The sequence below is a fragment of the Mustelus asterias genome, chromosome 22, assembly GCF_964213995.1.
Source record: "Mustelus asterias chromosome 22, sMusAst1.hap1.1, whole genome shotgun sequence".
In the NCBI taxonomy this organism is placed as follows: Eukaryota; Metazoa; Chordata; class Chondrichthyes; order Carcharhiniformes; family Triakidae; genus Mustelus; species Mustelus asterias.
Window position 1 is genome coordinate 375,143 of NC_135822.1, and position 19,017 is coordinate 394,159.

Consider the following 19,017-nt stretch of genomic DNA (forward strand, 5'->3'; position numbering starts at 1 on the left):
AATTAATACACTCCAATGGATCAACAAATACACGCCAATAGATCAATAAATACACTCCAATCGATCAAATACATTTCAATAGATCAATAAATACACTCCAATCGATCAAATACATTTCAATAGATCAATAAATACACACCAATCGATCAAATACATTTCAATAGATCAATAAATACACTCCAATCGATCAAATACATTTCAATAGATCAATAAATACATTCCAAATGAGAACCTGAAAAATACAGATTGCTGTCAATGGTTCTGACACTTCGGGCCCGATTTTACCATTTTCATTTGAAGTGCTGAATCTGGGCGTAATGCAGATCCGACTTGGAAATCTGCTTTCAGGCATCCCCGTACTCACTCAGCCTGAAAAAAATATCTCCAGTCCCATTCGCGCTGTGGGCGTGGCTTAGCGCGACTGGAACGATTGGAGCTCTGAACTGTGCATGCGCAGTTAGAAAAAAACTTGAAAAAGCGCGCCCGTGTCAGATCGCTCACGGGCCGCAGAAAGCAGAGAAAGCGGCCCGGGAGCGAAAAGCAGGAGCAATGGTGCGCACACACATCACTGGCCCCCTTATCCACCACCCCCACTACCCACACACATCACTGGCCCCCTTATCCACCACCCCCACTACCCACACACATCACTGGCCCCCTTATCCACCACCCCCACTACCCACACACATCACTGGCCCCCTTATCCACCCCCCCACTACCCACACACATCACTGGCCCCCTTATCAACCCCCCCCACTACCCACACACATCACTGGCCCCCTTATCCACCACCCCCACTACCCACACACATCACTGGCCCCCTTATCCACCCCCCCCCCCACTATCCACACACATCACTGTCCCCCTTATCCACCCCCCCTAACCACACACATCACTCTCCCCCTTATCCACGCCCCCACTATCCACACACATCACTGTCCCCCTTATCCAACCTCCCCCCACTACCCACACACATCACTGTCCCCCTTATCCACCCCCCCCCCACTACCCACACACATCACTGGCCCCCTTATCCACCCCCCCACTACCCACACACATCACTGGCCCCCTTATCCACCACCCCCACTACCCACACACATCACTGGCCCCCTTATCCACCACCCCCACTACCCACACACATCACTGGCCCCCTTACCACCCCCCCCCCACTACCCACACACATCACTGTCCCCCTTATCCACCCCCCCACTACCCACACACATCACTGTCCCCCTTATCCACCCCCCCCCCACTATCCACACACATCACTGTCCCCCTTATCCACCCCCCCTAACCACACATATCACTCTCCCCCTTATCCACGCCCCCACTATCCACACACATCACTGTCCCCCTTATCCACCCCCCCCACTACCCACACACATCACTGTCCCCCTTATCCACCCCCCCCCCACTACCCACACACATCACTGGCCCCCTTATCCACCCCCCCCACTACCCACACACATCACTGTCCCCCTTATCCACCCCCCCCACTACCCACACACATCACTGTACCCCTTATCCACCCCCCCCCACTACCCACACACATCACTGTACCCCTTATCCACCCCCCCCCCCACTACCCACACACATCACTGTCCTCCTTATCCACCCCCCCCACTACCCACACACATCACTGTCCCCCTTATCCACCCCCCCACTATACACACACATCACTGGCCCCCTTATCCACCACCCCCACTACCCACACACATCACTGGCCCCCTTATCCACCACCCCCACTACCCACACACATCACTGTCCCCCTTATCTCCCCCCCCCCACTACCCACACACATCACTGGCCCCCTTATCCACCACCCCCACTACCCACACACATCACTGTCCCCCTTATCCACCCCCCCCCACTACCCACACACATCACTGTCCCCCTTATCCACCCCCCCCACTACCCACACACATCACTGTCCCCCTTATCCCCCCACTACCCACACACATCACTGTCCCCCTTATCCCCCCACTACCCACACACATCACTGGCCCCCTTATCCACCCCTCCCACTACCCACACACATCACTGTCCCCCTTATCCACCCCCCCACTACCCACACACATCACTGTACCCCTCATCCACCCACGCCACTACCCACACACTATACTGTACCCCTTATCCACCCCCCCACTACCCACACACATCACTGTCCCCCTTATCCCCCCACGCCACTACCCACACACATCACTGTACCCCTCATCCACCCACGCCACTACCCACACACATCACTGTCCCCCTTATCCACCCCCCCACTACCCACACACATCACTGTCTCCCTTATTCACCCCCCCACCTACCCAGACCGATCGCCACCACTGCCCCCTCCCCACCGATCGCCCGCAGAGTGGCAGCGGACCTCCCTGCCACCCACCAGAGATCCATCTGCCCCCCCACCAGAGATCCATCTGCCCCCCCCCACCAGAGAGCCATCTGTCCCCCCCACCAGTGATCCATCTGCCCCCCCCACCAGAGATCCATCTGCCCCCCCGCCCTACCAGTGAGCGATCGGGCCTCCCCCCCCCCCGAGATACATCTTACCCACCTCCCTCCTCCCCACCCCCCCCACAGACAACGATCTGGCCTCACTCCCCCCCCCCCAGACAACGATCTGGCCTCACTTTCTCCCCCCCGCCCCCCCCCCCCCCCCCGACAATGAACTGGCCGCAATCCCCCCACCCCAGAGGATGGTCTGGCCTCACTCCCCCTCCCCTCCAGAGGAACGTCTGACCCGCCTCCTCCTCCCTCCCCACCAGACAACGATCGGCCCCCTCCCCCCCCCCCCACCCCCGCCAGAGAATGATCTGACCCGCCTCCCTCCTCCCCTCCCCACCACTGATCTGAGTCAGAGAGCCATTGGAAGCTCTGAACTCACTCTTCTGCAGCTGGAGCGCCCATTTTCAGACTTTTATTTAGCAGGTCCATTACGGCGCGGTTCCGGATTGGCAAACGCGGTGCTAAAGGGGGAAATGCTGATAGAGTTGGACGGGCAGTTCATGAATTCAATTTAAATGCATGCAAATGCATTTAAATCGTCGTTGCACCCATTTTGGGCGCGAATCGGATTGCGGCCATTCCTGGGTCTCAGTGAAGTGGCAATCTGCGCGGACATGGGCACGGATCGCGATAATGACCTCACACCCGACTTTACCACGTTTCCGCGCCCGAAAATGGGCGTGGCGCAATAGTAAAATCGGGCCCTTTATGTGAGCAGCAGTGTAAAAGCTCCTCACTGGAATGACCAGCGGGTTGAGTTAATATTTCTCTCTCTGGCCTGGCTTTCGCGGCTATTTCAAAATGGGAGTGAGACAGAGGAGCAGAAAAGTCAATTAAACCTTAGTGACAAAGGAAATAGGTGGTACAGTGGGTTAGTGTCCCTATCTCTGAGCCAGAAGCTCTGGGTTCGAGTCCCACCCCAGGACTTGATGGCCAAGGAAGGTGCATTCACAATGCGGCCAAACAGGTGGGGTGTTAACCTTCAAAATCCTTCCAACGTGCCAAGCGCTGTTGATAAGAATGGGATAAATTCCTGGTCAGCCATGTTTGATCTGGAATGGTGTCCCTCAAGCTATAAGCCTCTGGTGATAGACCATGACTTGTTCCAGGAACAGCTAGCTATGGAAACAGACGAAAGTCAGACTTTGTGCACCACTAGGTGCGGGAAGAGAATTGGAATGGACAAACGGAATAATTAAGCAATTTTCTGTTTGGTAGATGGTAAATTCCCTGAAGAAAGCAATGGCACCTGTCCTCAGCGATGTCACAATCGAATGGCTCTTTCCTGCAACAACTGAAGTACTCATTTCACCAGTGGAGCCAAGTTACTTGTTCCCGGGGGACAGACTGATTGGATACTGTGTTGTGTGTGACACTTCAAGGTATCATTCTAACCTCAAATCAGTAAGTAACATTTTCTTATATTTAGTTGTTGTGATATTATTTACTGTGTCAGCTTTGCACTGGGCAGATTGAATTTAATCATAGATTTAATCATAGAACCCTACAGTGCAGAAAGAGGCCATTCGGCCCATCGAGTCTGCACCGACCACAATCCCACCCAGACCCTAGCCCCATATCCCTACATATTTTACCCACTAATCCCTCTAACCTACGCATCTCAGGACACTAAGGGGCAATTTTAGCATGGCCAATCAACCTAACCCGCACATCTTTGGACTGTGGGAGGAAACTGGAGCACCCGGAGGAAACCCACGCAGACACGAGGAGAATGTGCAAACTCCACACAGACAGTGACCCGAGTCGGGAATCGAACCCAGGTCCCTGGAGCTGTGAAGCAGCAGTGCTAATCACTGTGCTACCGTGCCGCCCAATTTACAGTCCACAATGGATAACGTGGTTTAGTCTCCATTGTTATGTTAAGCTGTGTGTGAGCTCTGAAATGCATAGTTGGAAGAGACTAAAATGTTCATTGTTTGTTGCTGATATACATATTAAATCTACTTCCTGGTACAATATTGATCCAAAAGGTTGGACTTGACCCTGTGAATGTCATAAAAATATCAGATAAAGCCAAGAAATTGAAATATTTTTCTGGTAATGTTCTGAATAAATATTTTAAATTGGGAATAAGTGAATAAGATAATTAAGGCAGGGACAGTGGGCGGCATGGTGGCACAGTGGTTAGCACTGCTGCCTCAAGCGCCAGGGACCTGGGTTCGATTCCCGGCTTGTGTCACTGTCTGTGTGGAGTCTGCACGTTTGCTCTGTGTCTGCATGGGTTTCCTCCGGGTGCTCCGGTTTCCTCCCACAGTTCAAAGATGTGCAGGTTAGATGGATTGACCATGCTAAATTGTCCTCAATGTCCCAGGATGCGTAGGTTAGAGGGATTAGCGGGGTAAATATGTGGGATTACGGGGATAGGGCCTGGGTGGGATTGTTGTCAGTACAGACTCAATGGGCCAAATAGCCTCCTTCTGCACTGTAGTGTTTCCATGATTCTATGATTTTATGACAGAATGACTATGTGAATTGAACAAGTGCATTTGATATGTTAATGAGCCTAGTAACACTACAAACAGATGTCTATCCAAGGCAAGTTGGTAACAATGGGGGCAGAACATGATTGAGTTCAATAGGTTGTTAAGGGTTTGAAAGAAGAGATTTAAGGTGCAAAGGAAAGGTATCATACGGAAGGTGCAGAAAGTGAGTTTTAACAAACAGACATATGAACGGAACAGAGGTAGGCCACTCGGTCCCTCGAGCCTGCTCCACCATTGAATAAGACCATGGCTGATCTGATTGTAATTTCAGCCCCATATTCCTGCCTTTCACCCCGATAACCTTTCACCTCCTCGTTAATCCAGAATCTATCTCACTCTATCTTAAAAATATTTAAAGCCTCTGTTTCCACTGCCTTTTTGAGGAGGAGAGTTCCAGACACTCACTGCTCTCAGAGAGAAAAAACATTCTCCACATCTCTGTCTTAAATGAGTGGTCACTTGTTTTTAAACTATGACCCCCTAGTTCTAGATTCTCCCACAAGAGGAAGTATCTGTTCCACATGCATCTTCTCAATACCCCTGAAGATATTAAATGTTTAATCCACTCTAAAAGGTAAAAGAGATGGGTAATTAATTCTGGAAGAGTGCAGTTCTAAAGAAAAGGAAAAGATCAACGGGAAAAGACGTATTTAAGGAGTCGCTGAAACCTATGCAGAGAGCTGTTTATGTAGCTCTCATTTAACAGAGTGAGGTGGAGAAGAGTGGGGGAGGGATGGAGTGGGGGAGGGGTGGAGTGGAAGTGGGGGAGGGGTGGAGTGGGAGTGGGGTAGAGTGGGGGAGGGGTGGAGTGGGGGAGGGGTAGAGTGGGGGAGGGCTGGATATGGGGAGGGGCAAAGTGGGGGGGGGCTGGAGTGGGAGTGGAGGAGGGCCGGATTTGGGAAGGGGCAAAGTGAAGGAGGGCTGGAGTGGGGAAGGGGTGGAGTGGGGGAGGGGTGGAATGGGGGAGGGGCAAAGTGAGGGAGGGCTGGAGTGGGAGCCCTGTTGCCAGTTTCCAGACAGTTTCTACCATTTTAGCGACTTATGTTTGGGGTGAGTGGGACTTCCGATTACGCTTGTTAAATCCAGTTAAAAGAGGCTGAGTTGGCCTTCAGTTTCCAACATAATGATCAAGGCAGTTAGTACCGGTGTCTAGGCTGAGATGGGGGAACCAGCCCACTAGGAAGGCCTGGATGCCAGGGTATGAGAGCTCCAAACTCTGACCCTAATCCTAACCCCTGACCTCCACAGCCCCTCTCAACTCCATCATAGTGGTGACCTGCGGCATCAATGAGTTTTGTTATTTACACTCTGATGCCATCTGCAACTTCTCTCAATGTGAGTGGGAGCTGACTGGCCTTCCAGCCTTGAGGCTATGCCAGCCACCTTTAACCACGCAGGGACCTGTTTCTCTGCCACCTGAGGGTAAATCTCTACTCCCGCAATTCAAAACCTCCAAGTCTGATTGTTTTCCCCGTGATTGAGGGGACGGGCCACAAGTTTATGATCCAGAAAGAGTCCCCACCACTGTTTCCCACTCCCATCGGGAAAATCAGCCCATTGTACCAATTTCAGGGAAAATGCATATCTCTCTGAGACGCTGGGACAAGCTCAGTTACCTTCTGTAAGATATTTCCTTTCCAACTTAATTGGAAGTTGACATTTTGCAGATATTGTGGGCAGTAACTGTCAGCAAAGACAGGCAGTCACAAAGGAAGACAAACAGTGATTGCGTTCACGGGTGTCGTGGCCGGGCCAATGCTTCCTGGCTGTTTAACTATTCAATTAATTCATAATATCATGGCAAGAAGTGACAGAGATTTCCAATAATTGATGGTGAAACAGGATTAAGAGTATTCACAATGAGACAAGGGAGCTTTATTTGGATGTCAACCATGGGACAGATGCGCTGATGAAATCTTTTACATTCTGATACTATTTTATTAATAAACATTTCAGTTTGGAAATATAGGTTTCTGCAATTTGTATCTCATCCAATGGGACAGCATGTTAAAGTGATACATCAGTCCCTTGGTACTTTACAGAAATGTTAAATTAAGTTAGTTTGCCAAGGTCCTGGGGTTTGAAAGACAATGCTGATATTTGCTGTTAGCTTTGATCAGCTGTGTGCATCATTTCCCCTTTTTATATTTCAATCTCTTGGCCTATGAGATTTCCCATGGACATTCCCTACTCCAGTTAGCCGGTGCTCTGTGTCTGAACAATGCAGGAATGGCCTTGCCGGAGACCTTTCCCTTTCCTTCACGCTAACCCATCTTGCCCCTTCGCTGAAAGCTAGTCAAACTCAAGTAAAGACGAACAAATATGAAAGTCTGTGAAAACTAAGGTTTGAATTACAAAGACACTGAGGAAGCAGAAATCACCTCCAGAACTGGAGCTAAAGCCACAACAGCTGGAAGACTTTCTGTGGTAACTTGCCTCTGATTGAGTGTTGCTATTTCTTGATTTATTTGAGGACAAACAGTGTAGGTACAGCGCGATGTGGTCCCAGGAATCCAGCAGTTCAGTATTTTACCATTCTCAAGAAGAGGAGTCGGTTCGGGTAAACTCTGAGAATTTGAGAAGCTACAGAGATTCCGTGGTGGATTCCGTGAATGAGCAACCTCAAGACGTGACCTATATTAACGAGGACCAGGAAAAAGAAGGTAACGTGACTGGGGTCAGACTTTTTCTTAAATTGGAATTTAAAGTTTAAAGAATCATGCCAGATGGATATTTCTAATGGTAATAGCATCTATTAGGCATAGTCGCAGACATAGGCCATTCGGCTTATTGGATCTGCTCCACCATTCAATGATGGATCTTATTTGATATAATGCTCAGCTCCACTTTCTGTCCCAAAATCCTTTATTCCCTTACTGATTAAAAATCTGTCTATCTCAGCCTTAAACATACTTAACGACTCAGCCTTTACAGCCCTCTGCAGAGAAGGATCCGTGTATCCACGACCATCTAAGACAAGAAATTCCTCCTCATCTCTGTCTTAAATGGGCAACCCCCTTACTCTGAGATTATGTCCTCTGGTCCTAGACTTTCTCACAAGGGCGGCACGGTGGCACAGTGTTTAGCACTGCTGCTTCACAGCACCAGGGACCCAGGTTCGATTCCTGGCTTGGGTCACTGTCTGTGCAGAGTCTGCACATTCTCCCCGTGTCTGCGTGGGTTTCCTCCAGGTGCTCTGGTTTTCTCCCACAGCCTGAAAGACTTGCTGGTTAGGTGCATTGACCCAAACAGGTACCAGAGTGTGGCGACTAGAGAATTTCACAGTAACTTCATTGCAGTGTTAATGTAAGCCTTACTTAAGACTAATGAATTCACTTTACTTTAAGGCAAAATAATCTCTCAGCATCTACCCTGTCAAGCCCCCGAGAATCCAATATGTCTCAATAAGGTCACCTCTCATTCCTCTAAACTCCAATGTGTACAGGCCCAACCTACTCGACCTGTCCTCATAAGAAAATCCCTCCATATCTGGGATCAACCAACTGAACCTTCTCTGGATTGCCTCCTATTTTTATACTCCAATCCCTTTGAAATAAAGGTCAACCTTCCATTTGCCTTCCCTATTACCTGCTGAAGTTTCATGCGAGCTGTTTGTGATTTTATGTACGAGGATCCCTAAACTCCTCGTTGCTGCAGCTTTCTGCAGCCTTTCTCCATTTAAATAATATTCTGCTCCTTTATTCTTCCTACCAAAGTGCATCACTTCACATTTTCCGACATTATATTCCGTCCGCCAAGTCCGCGTGAAACAGAACAAGATTTTATTCCATTCAGGGTATTTTTGAAGCTAGTGCAATCTTTGTATAAAAAGAGAGTTTAAAATTTCTAAGCAAGAACTATTGTAAAAATCTGAGCAGATATTTACGCTGCTGACTGGCTGGACGTTGGATACATGTTAGCAGCAGCAACTTACTGGGGGATTCCCAAAACATTATTTTGGCCGAGGAATCAACCAGTGATGGGTCACTTAGCAATTACATTTGCCAGCCTGAGACTGAACCAGAAAGGCCAGAACCCGGAACATCCCAGTTTGTGTTTTGGTTTGTACAGGGAAAACTGATCTTATTGTAATGTTACATTTGGCCTGAATTGATAAAACGAGGAAAGTCCAGGAAAGGCTCCTGCTCCTGATTGCTGAAATGTAACTCGCCCTAGAAATCGGGTTAGAGAATGAAGCCAAGATTAGTGTCAGTCATCATGCCTTCCAAATATTCCCCAGCACAGACAAAAGGAGTTAGCTGAGTGAGCTGCCAGAGGGATAACGCCTACAGCTATGATCAAAGCAGGAAAATATATTTACTGGGAGATTATAACAAAGTTCAGAACCATGTATCCCATTCAATGACCAATTTAATTGTCTGATTCTGAGGCTGAAGAATATTTAATTGAGGTGACTGATGCGCGACAATCGAGCACGAGACACAAGGCTTCAGTAATTGAAGGCTTTTATTGTCTAACAATGGAACTATTTAAACACGAGTACACCATTCCAGACTGGAGGGGTCCCGCCTGAGCAGAGGGTCTTATACCTCTCCCAGGAGGCGGGGCCCGACTGGGATGTGCCATAACAGCATCCACCACAGGTATATTAATCCCACAGTGTAAACACCCTAGCCCAACAACAACATTATAACAACCCCACAGTGTCAACACCCTAACCCAACAGCAACATTAGAATAACCCCACAGTGGTAACCAACGATGGTTCACCACATTCACCCCTCCTTTGAAAACAAAGGCCGGCGGGGTGCGAAAACAGACTACATATATACAAAAAAAATCTACAAGTCCAGACGGTCTGGAGGACCGCACCGTCGTTGTGACCTCCTCAATACCGGTTGTGACACCGGAGCAGGTGCTTGCGGTGGCGTTCTCTCCAAAACAGCGTCCGGCTGTCCCCTCGAGGACTCACGGGCCGGTTGACCCTGGTGAAGCGGTGGTGCAGGGGATCCCGGTACCTTCTGCAGTGGCGCCGATCTCCGAGTCTCAGGCAAGCTGTACATGGGAGTATAACTGTTATGCACTGGTCCCGGTGCTGACCGCGCCACGTCCGGGGGAGAAATAAGCGATAGGGGATTCGTGACTGGGGGTATGGGAGCGACAGGAGTTGCTACGTCCCCTGCGGGCGCCAGGTCTCGGATCGAGACTGTGTCCTCTCGCCCGTCAGGATATGCCACATAGGCATACTGAGGGTTGGCGTGGAGGAGGTGGACCGGTTCGACCAAGGGGTCGGACTTGCGGGCCCTTACATGTCGCCGCAGAAGGACGGGTCCTGGGTACGTCAACCAGGCTGGTAAAGATATCCCCGAGGACGACTTCCGAGGGAATGAGAACATCCTCTCATGGGGAGTAGCATTGGTTGCCGTACACAGGAGGGAGCGAATGGAGTGAAGCGCATTTGGGAGGACCTCCTGCCAATGGGAGACTGGAAGGCCTTTGGACTTCAGCGCCAATAGGACAGCCTTCCAGACTGTAGCATTCTCTCTCTCCACCTGTCCGTTGCTCCTAGGGTTGTAACTCGTGGTTCTACTAGAGGCAATCCCGTATGAGAGCAGGAATTGCCTCAAGTCGTTACTCATGAACGACGAGCCCCTGTCGCTATGTATATAGCAGGGGTACCCGAACAGGGTAAAAAGATCACGGAATGCCTTGATCACCGTGGCAGTCGACGTGTCCGCACAGGGGACAACAAACGGGAACTGGGAGTACTCATCTATGATGTTAAGAAAGTACACGTTCCGGTCTGTTGAGGGAAGGGGGCCCTTAAAATCCACACTCAGCCTCTCGAAGGGGCGAGTGGCCTTGACCAATTGTGCCCGGTCAGGTCGGTAAAAGTGCGGTTTGCATTCCGCGCAAATCCGACAGCTTCTTGTTACTGACCTGACATCCTCCACCGAGTAGGGCAGGTTGCGGGCTTTGATGAAGTGGTAGAGCCGAGTGACCCCAGGATGGCACAGGTCATTATGGAGGGCGTTCAAGCGGTCCTCCTGCATGGTAGCGCATGTTCCGCGCGAGAGGGCATCCGAGGGCTCATTGAGTTTCCCTGGACGATACATAATATCGTAATTATAGGTGGAGAGCTCAATTCTCCACCGCAAGATCTTGTCATTCTTGATCTTGCCCCTCTGCGTATTATTGAACATAAACGCCACGGATCGCTGGTCCGTGATCAGGGTGAACCGCTTCCCCGCCAGGTAATGGCGCCAGTGTCTGACGGCCTCCACAATAGCCTGGGCCTCCTTCTCCACCGCTGAATGCCGAATTTCGGGACCTTGAAGGGTGCGGGAAAAAAACGCGACGGGCCTGCCTGGTTTAGTGTGGCGGCCAGGGCGAAATCAGATGCATCACTTTCCACCTGAAAAGGGATGGATTCATCCACCGCGTGCATCGTGGCTTTCGCAATGTCGCTTTTCAATGCCTTGAAGGCCAATTGGGCCTCTGGCGTGAGTGGAAAAGTCGTGGACTTGATAAGCGGACGGGCTTTGTCCGCGTAGTTGGGGACCCACTGCGCATAATAGGAGAAGAAGCCGAGGCATCTCCTCAGTGCTTTTGCGCTAGCGGGCAAGGGAAGTTCAGTAAGGGGGCGCATACGGTCTGGATCAGGGCCAATGACCCCGTTTTCCACCACGTATCCCAGGATGGCTAACCTGCGCGTACGGAATACACACTTCTCCCTGTTGAAGGTCAGATTCAGGCGAGACGCAGTGCGCAAAAGGTTCTGGAGGTTTGTGTCATGGTCCTGCTGGTCATGGCCGCAGATGGTGACATTATCCAGGTACGGGAAGGTAGCCCGCAACCCGTTCTGGTCCACCATTCGGTCCATAGCACGCTGGAAGACCGAGACCCCATTGGTGACACCAAATGGAACCCTAAGAAACTGATACAGACGACCATCCGCCTCAAAAGCCATGAATTGTCGGTCCTCTGGGCGGATGGGGAGTTGGTGGTAGGCGGACTTAAGGTCTATGGTGGAGAACACCCGGTACTGCGCAATCTGATTGACCATATCAGATATGCGTGGGAGAGGATACGCATCCAGCTGCGTATATCGATTAATGGTCTGACTGTAGTCGATGACCATCCGGGGTTTGTTCCCGCTCTTAACCACCACGACCTGTGCTCTCCACGGACTAACGCTGGACTGTATGATCCCTTCTTTGAGGAGCCGCTGAACCTCAGATCTGATGAAGATCCGGTCTTCAGCACTGTAACGCCTACTTTTAGTAGCGATGGGCTTGCAGCCTGGTACCAGATTCTTAAGTAAAGAGGGTGTGGTGATCTTTAGTGTGGAAAGATTGCATGCGGGGCGCTTTGGACGATTTGGAGGCTGCGGCTGATTCCCTACTGTCAGCGAAGGGAGTGGCCCACCGTACTGTAGGATCACACTCTTCATGTGGACCATAAAGTTTAGTCCGAGGAGAATTGGCGCGCAAAGATGCGGCAACACAAGGAGCCTGTATCGCTCGTAAATTGTGCCCTGCACTTCCAGAGTTACCACACAACGTCCTTGGATCGGTACAGACCGGGACCGTGATGCCATAGAAATTGTCTGTTTGGCAGGTAGAACCCGGAGTCCACACCTCTTTGCAGTGTCAGGGTGAATAAAACTCTCAGTGCTCCCGCTGTCAAACAGACAATACACAGTACGACCGTTTACCTTAATGTTCATCATTGAACAGTCAAGCCTGTGGTGCTTAGCCTGGTCCAGGGTGATCGACGCCACCGTTGGCCCTTGGACGTCACTGCAGGCAGCCGAGGTTGATGCTGAGGACCCCTGCTGGTCGCTCCTGGTCGTCGTCGACCAAGATGGCCGCCCCCATGAATCGCACATGGTTGAGGGCGCCAAGCGTAGCGACTCCTGGTGGTCATCCTCCTCCTCCGCCAGCCACAATGGCGTCGTCCTGGGCTCGCACGTGGACGGACCTCGTGGGTACTGCGACGCTGATGGAGATGATCTCCGTTCTGGAGGGTCACAGGCTGCACTGCCGTTCTTGGGCTTCGATCTGCAGACTTTCGCGTAGTGCCCCTTTTTACCGCATCGATTGCAGACCACCGTTTTAGCAGGACACTGTTGCCGTGGATGCTTGGCTCCTCCGCAAAAATAGCACCGCGGGCCGCCTGGGGCTGCCGCCGTTGTCGGGTCGATATGGGAGCGCGAGCCCATGGGGCGAGGAGGGATTTGTGACTGCTCCTGCCACGTTGTCTCCACGTGGTCCTCCGGATACAGGGCCAAGCCTTTCAACGCCGCCTCCAGCATTTCAGCCATCTCCATAGCTTGGGTCAGGTTGAGATTTCCCTTCTCCAACAGCTTGAGCCGGATGTACGAAGACCCTACCCCTGCCACAAACGCATCTCGGGCGAGGTCGTACATGTACTGCTCAGCCGACACAGCTTTGCAGTCGCAGCCCCTGGCAAGCTGCAAGAGCTCATTGGCGTAATCCTCCATGGTTTCGCCCGACTGCCGACGTCGTGTAGCGAGGAGGTAACGAGCGTGGATCTCGTTGGGAGGTCTCGTGTATCGCTTTTTCAAAAGCTCGAGGGCCCTCGGGTAAGTGGTGGCCGCACGAATCGCGAGGTAGACAGTGTCGCTTACCCTCGCATGGAGGACCTGGAGTCTGTCGTTATCCGTAGTGACTGCTGCAGAGGCTGCCAGGTAGTCCTCGAAACACTTCAGCCAGTGGTCGAAGGTGTTAGAGGCGCCGACCGCACGTGGATCCAGCGTCAGACGCTCTGGCTTTAGCATTTGTTCCATACTCTCCTTTCTGTCGAGAGTTTCGTGTTAGACAATAAAATTGATGCGCGACAATCGAGCACGAGACACAAGGCTTCAGTAATTGAAGGCTTTTATTGTCTAACAATGGAACTATTTAAACACGAGTACACCATTCCAGACTGGAGGGGTCCCGCCTGAGTAGAGGGTCTTATACCTCTCCCAGGAGGCGGGGCCCGACTGGGATGTGCCACAACAGCATCCACCACAGGTATATTAATCCCACAGTGTAAACACCCTAGCCCAACAACAACATTATAACAACCCCACAGTGTCAACACCCTAGCCCAACAGCAACATTAGAATAACCCCACAGTGGTAACCAACGATGGTTCACCACAGTGACCATCAAACTCACGTTGCTTTTTGTCTTCTCAACAATATCGAACTGGGAAGTGGATTCCTGATCCACCAGGATTTCTAAAACAATTTTAGTTTAGAAATATTATTATGATTACTTATCGAGAATGATCACTGGACAGTGACCAGGATTGGAAATCTTGGCTAAGTTTGTAGATAACCTGCCCACTCCTCGCCCCCAGGATGGGTTGGTCTGGGGGTGGGAAAGAAAAGAACACATCCTGTTACAGCCATGTAAAAGTGGAGTGAAATAACTCCTCCATAATATCACTCAAAGTCTGGGGGCCCGATTTTACCATTTTCATTCCAAGTGCCGAATCTGGACGTAGTACAGATCCGACTCAGAAATCCGCTTTCAGGCGCCCCCATACGCTCTCAGCCATCTCCAGTCCCATTCGCGCTGTGGGCGGGGCTTGGCGCTGCCGGAACGATCGGAGCTCTGAACCGCGCATGCGCAGTTGGAAAAAACATCAAAAAAGCGCGGCTGTCACATCACTGCCGGGCCGGATAATCCCGCACAAGGCCCCATCCCAAGGCTGTGTGACAACCCCCCTCTCTCTCCCCTGTCTCTAATCATTGAGGAACTCATCCACCACCGCTGCCACCGCCCCCCCCACCCCCCCCCCTCCCCAGCACCCCCCCCCCCCCCCCCTCCCCAGCTGCACACCTGCAAGTGCTCACTTGCCTTCCCCTCAAAGCTAACAAGCAAACTGCATGGAACTTGCTGGAATGCTCTGTCAAACTGCCTGCAGCTGATCTGCCCGAACGAAGGGCAGCTCCATAAGAAACTCCAGAATGGACGGGCAGGCAGTACAGGACAATGTGCGCACCACCAGCCCCCCGATTTTCTGAGGATGACTTGGGGAGGCTGCTGGATGCAGCAGAGGCGAGGCGGGCCACGCTCTTCCTCCCAGGAGGGCGCAGATCCAGGGGGGCTGATGGCCATGCGGCCTGGGAGGCAGTTGCCACCTCGGTCAGTGCCAGGGCACTGGCACCCCGAACCGTGAGGCAGTTCCGAAAAAAAATCAGTCACCTCATCTGTGCAGCAAGGGTGAGTGCTGAACCCCATTCAGCATGCTCCCCCATATCTCCCCCAGATCCTCCTATTCCCAGCACCCTGCATGCTCCCAGCTCCTGACCCCCAAGCACCTCCTTCCTTTCCCCCCAATGAGCCCCACTGTGTTTGCCCTCTAAGGGTCACCACCTGATTCTCTGCATGAGTCACACCACCATTTATTTCATGGTTCCTTCTGTCTTCACAGAGGAAGACCGAGCACAACACTCGGGAGAGGGCGAAGACAGGGGGTGGTGAGCCAGACCTCCAGGTCCTCACCCCATTCGAGGAGCGGGCACTGGAGCTCCCCAGAGAAGGGGAGACGCGGGCTGTCAGTGACAGCATGGTCGGTCTGCCATCCAGACGTGAGCACCTGTCATTCCTACACTCACTTTGAGGCAACTTCTTGGGGGCATGGGTTTCGGGTGCAAGGGGCAAGGTGTAAAGGAGGTGTATGAGGCATTTTATTTGCATAGAGAGGATAGTGGGTGCCTGGAACTCACTGCCCGGGGAGGTCGTGGAAGCGGAAACTATAGGGACATTTAAGGGGCATTTCTACAGCTATCTGAATGGGATGGGAACAGAGGCATATGGGGGCAAACAAATCAGATGGGCAGACTGGTCACTACAGGGTTGGATGTCCGAAGGGCCTGTCCCTGTGATGTAATTGTCTGCGTTCAGTGTTCTATGTTCAAGGGAGCCATGTGATTCATGTGTTTGGCCTCCCGGATTCCTCTCCCTCCCTTGCACCTTGTGTCCTGTGTTTCAGGGACAGATCCTGACGCCCCAGGTCTTCTGGACCGCAAGCCCCGGCTACAGCTCCCATCCATCCTGGGAACGATAGCTCGGACGAGTCCTCGGAGGATATGGGTGAAGGGACCTCCGAGGGTGGCACCGTTTATCCGTCAGCTTCTACCTCACAAATCACCATCGCAGAAACAGACACGTCAGTGGGTCCGGTTAGTGTTGAGGCTTCTGGGTCACAATCTGGTGAGCACGACCCATCTGCTGATGTACATCGGGTGGAGGAGGAAACGTCCGAGGCCTCTGGCATGCGGGGGCCTGCTGGAGGTGAGGACACAGCTGGCCCCAGGCTACATGCTGGGCCTCTGAGATCACGTCTCCCTCAGCTGCTGGAGATGCAGCAACAGAGCCAGCGAATGCAGGAGGGGCTGACGGCCACACTGGACCAACTGCGAGGCTGCTGGGAGAAGTCCCAAGGCTTTCAGGTGGACCAGCTATTGCCTGTCATGCGTGCTTCCAATGCCAACACTGCAAGGGTGGCATCTGCAGTGGAAAGCCTGGGGCAGGGGATCCTCACCATGGGTGGCAGGCTCCAAGCAATGGCTGAGTCACAGCAGGCCACAGCGGAGGGACTGAGCAGGCTTCTTGAGATTCTGCGGCCCATGGCTGAGAGGCTCGAGAGCTTGCAGGAGACCCAGAGGGACAGCACTGAGACAAAGCGGGCAATGGCAGCAACCCTTGAGAATGTGGCCCAGTCTCAGAGGGCAGTTGCTGCGGCCATTGAGAGATGGCCCACGACTCAAGTGGCCATCGCGGAAGGGTCGACCACCATGGGTAGGACGCAGGTGGTCCTCCAGGACTGGCAGTGCCAGGTGACGCCGGAGCTTCTGGAGCTCACTGCAGAAGCACCAGTGTCCCATGGAGTGACCCAGGGGCCAAAAGGGACCTCAAGGGAGGAGGAAGGGCGCGAGGCCACGCCGGGGCCTTCCAGCCAGGAGACTGTGGCTATGGCAACACCTTCCGACTCCCCCTTCCTGACACTGGGGCATCTCAGGGGCAGCGGGATGAAGAGGGTGTCATAGAAACATCCCAGACACCTGGAAGCCGGCCAGGGCCCCTCAAGGTCCAGGGCCTCCAGAGGACGCCCGCCACGTGCATCACAGGCCACGGGGCGAGGTCGGCAGCTGGCCCCCTCCACCTCCGATGTACATTCTGGGGAGTCACTGAGGCGCAGTGTGAGGCAGCGGAAGGTGAGGGAGGCGGCACGGTAGCACAAGGGCGGCACGGTAGCACAGTGGTTAGCACTGCTGCTTCACAGCTCCAGGGTCCCGGGTTCGATTCCCGGCTTGGGTCACTGTCTGTGTGGAGTTTGCACATTCTCCTCGTGTCTGCGTGGGTTTCCTCCGGGTGCTCCGGTTTCCTCCCACAGTCCAAAGATGTGCGGGTTAAGTTGATTGGCCAGGTTAAAAAAATTGCCCCTTAGAGTCCTGGGATGCGTAGGTTAGAGGGATTAGCGGGTAAATTATGTGGGGGTAGGGCCTGGGTGGGATTGTGGTCGGTGCAGACTCGATGGGCCGAATGGCCTCCTTCTGCACTGTAGGGTTTCTATGATTCTATGATAGTTGCTCTGAGATGGCACGGGGGTGACGGGCTGCACTGGTTAGAAAGGACTGTCGGCACCTCAGTGTTTTCTTGTCACAAGTTTCTGTGTTTCACCAGCTTATCTGAACAGCTTTACTGTAAATAAATGTTTCTTCTCCACAACCACCTGTGAAGAGGTTGTTTCGAATAGGATTCCTGCCCCATTGACGATCACCCGATGGATGCCTCATGGTGAGATCAGTTGGGGCGGCCCCTCAATGCGGTGTCACTGAGAAAAGGAAGCTATTGGTCTCTCAGACCCCACGAGCGATGACCTCCCGTCCCCCAACCCACCCGCCCCAGGGCCCTGTCTGGGGGTTTGGGATCCCTTACCCACTAGACAGGCGTGGGCCCAGGTGCCAGCGTGCATGTGGATCTCAGGCAGCAGTCAGACTGGTTTGCACCAGGGCATCATCAGAATGGTGCTGAGCGCGTCGTCACCACCCTCCCGCCTGGAAAAAATATCGCAAGCACAGAGTACCCAGGCCCAGCACTCTGCTGTGACAATGTGCAGGGTAAATGGAAGGCATTTTTTGGGGGTGGAGGGGGGGTGGGGAATGGAACCCACAATCACCATCCCCTAGCGACTGAACCGCCTGATTATCAGAGCCTCCCTAGCCACCCTCGCATGCCTCAGCTGAGATGCCAGCCCTGTACCATCTGGCAGGTGTTCCAAGGTGCTCTCATCCTCCTCTTCCTCCTCTTTCCCTTCCCCCTCCTCCTCCTGCTGGTCATCCTCTCCAGTGCCGTCCGGCTGGTCATCCTCCACATCCTCTTTCTCCTCCAAGAGGTCACCTTGCTGCTGAGCCAGATTGTGCAAGGCACAGAAAACCACCACTATGCGGGAGGAGATCAGGGTGCTGTACTGGAGGGCCCCTCCGGATCGGTCCAGGCACCAGAACCGCATCTTGAGGTGCCTAATGCACCTCTCCACTGTCGCGTGGGTGGCTACATGGGCCTCATTATAACGGGTCTCCGCCTCAGTCACAGGCCTCCGCACAGGCATCATCAGCCATGTCCGAAGCGGGTAACCCATATCACCCAGGAGCCACCCCCGCAGCCTGGGCTCCTCATCAAATGCTTGCGGGATGTCCGACCTCCTCAGAATGAAGCTGTCGTGCACGCTGCCTGGGTGTCTGGCGCAGACGGGCATGATGTCATATTGTGGTCACACACGATTTGTACATTCAGGGAGTGGATCCCCTTCCTATTGACAAATTGTCGTGGATTCTGTAGGGGGGCCCTGAGGGCGACATGGGTGCAGTCGACCGCCCCCTGCACATTCGGCATCCCCGCAATTGCAACGAACCCGCAGCCCGGCTTCCTGATGGGCCGGGTCCAGGTTGAATTTGATGTCCTGCCCAGCCCGGGCAGACAGGGCTTCAGTGACCTGCTTGACACAGGGTGAGGACTGAA

General features: G+C 52.8%; 1 protein-coding gene across 1 annotated transcript in view; it reads left to right on the forward strand.

Moving 5' to 3' along the window:
* Positions 1-19,017, forward strand: part of vwa5b1 (von Willebrand factor A domain containing 5B1) — a 264,352-nt gene that overhangs the window by 117,231 nt on the left and 128,104 nt on the right. The window contains exons 11-12 of the mRNA XM_078239726.1: positions 3,727-3,912; positions 7,486-7,675. Of these exons, the coding sequence (XP_078095852.1) occupies positions 3,727-3,912; positions 7,486-7,675 (376 nt within the window). The remainder of the gene's footprint in view (positions 1-3,726; positions 3,913-7,485; positions 7,676-19,017) is intronic.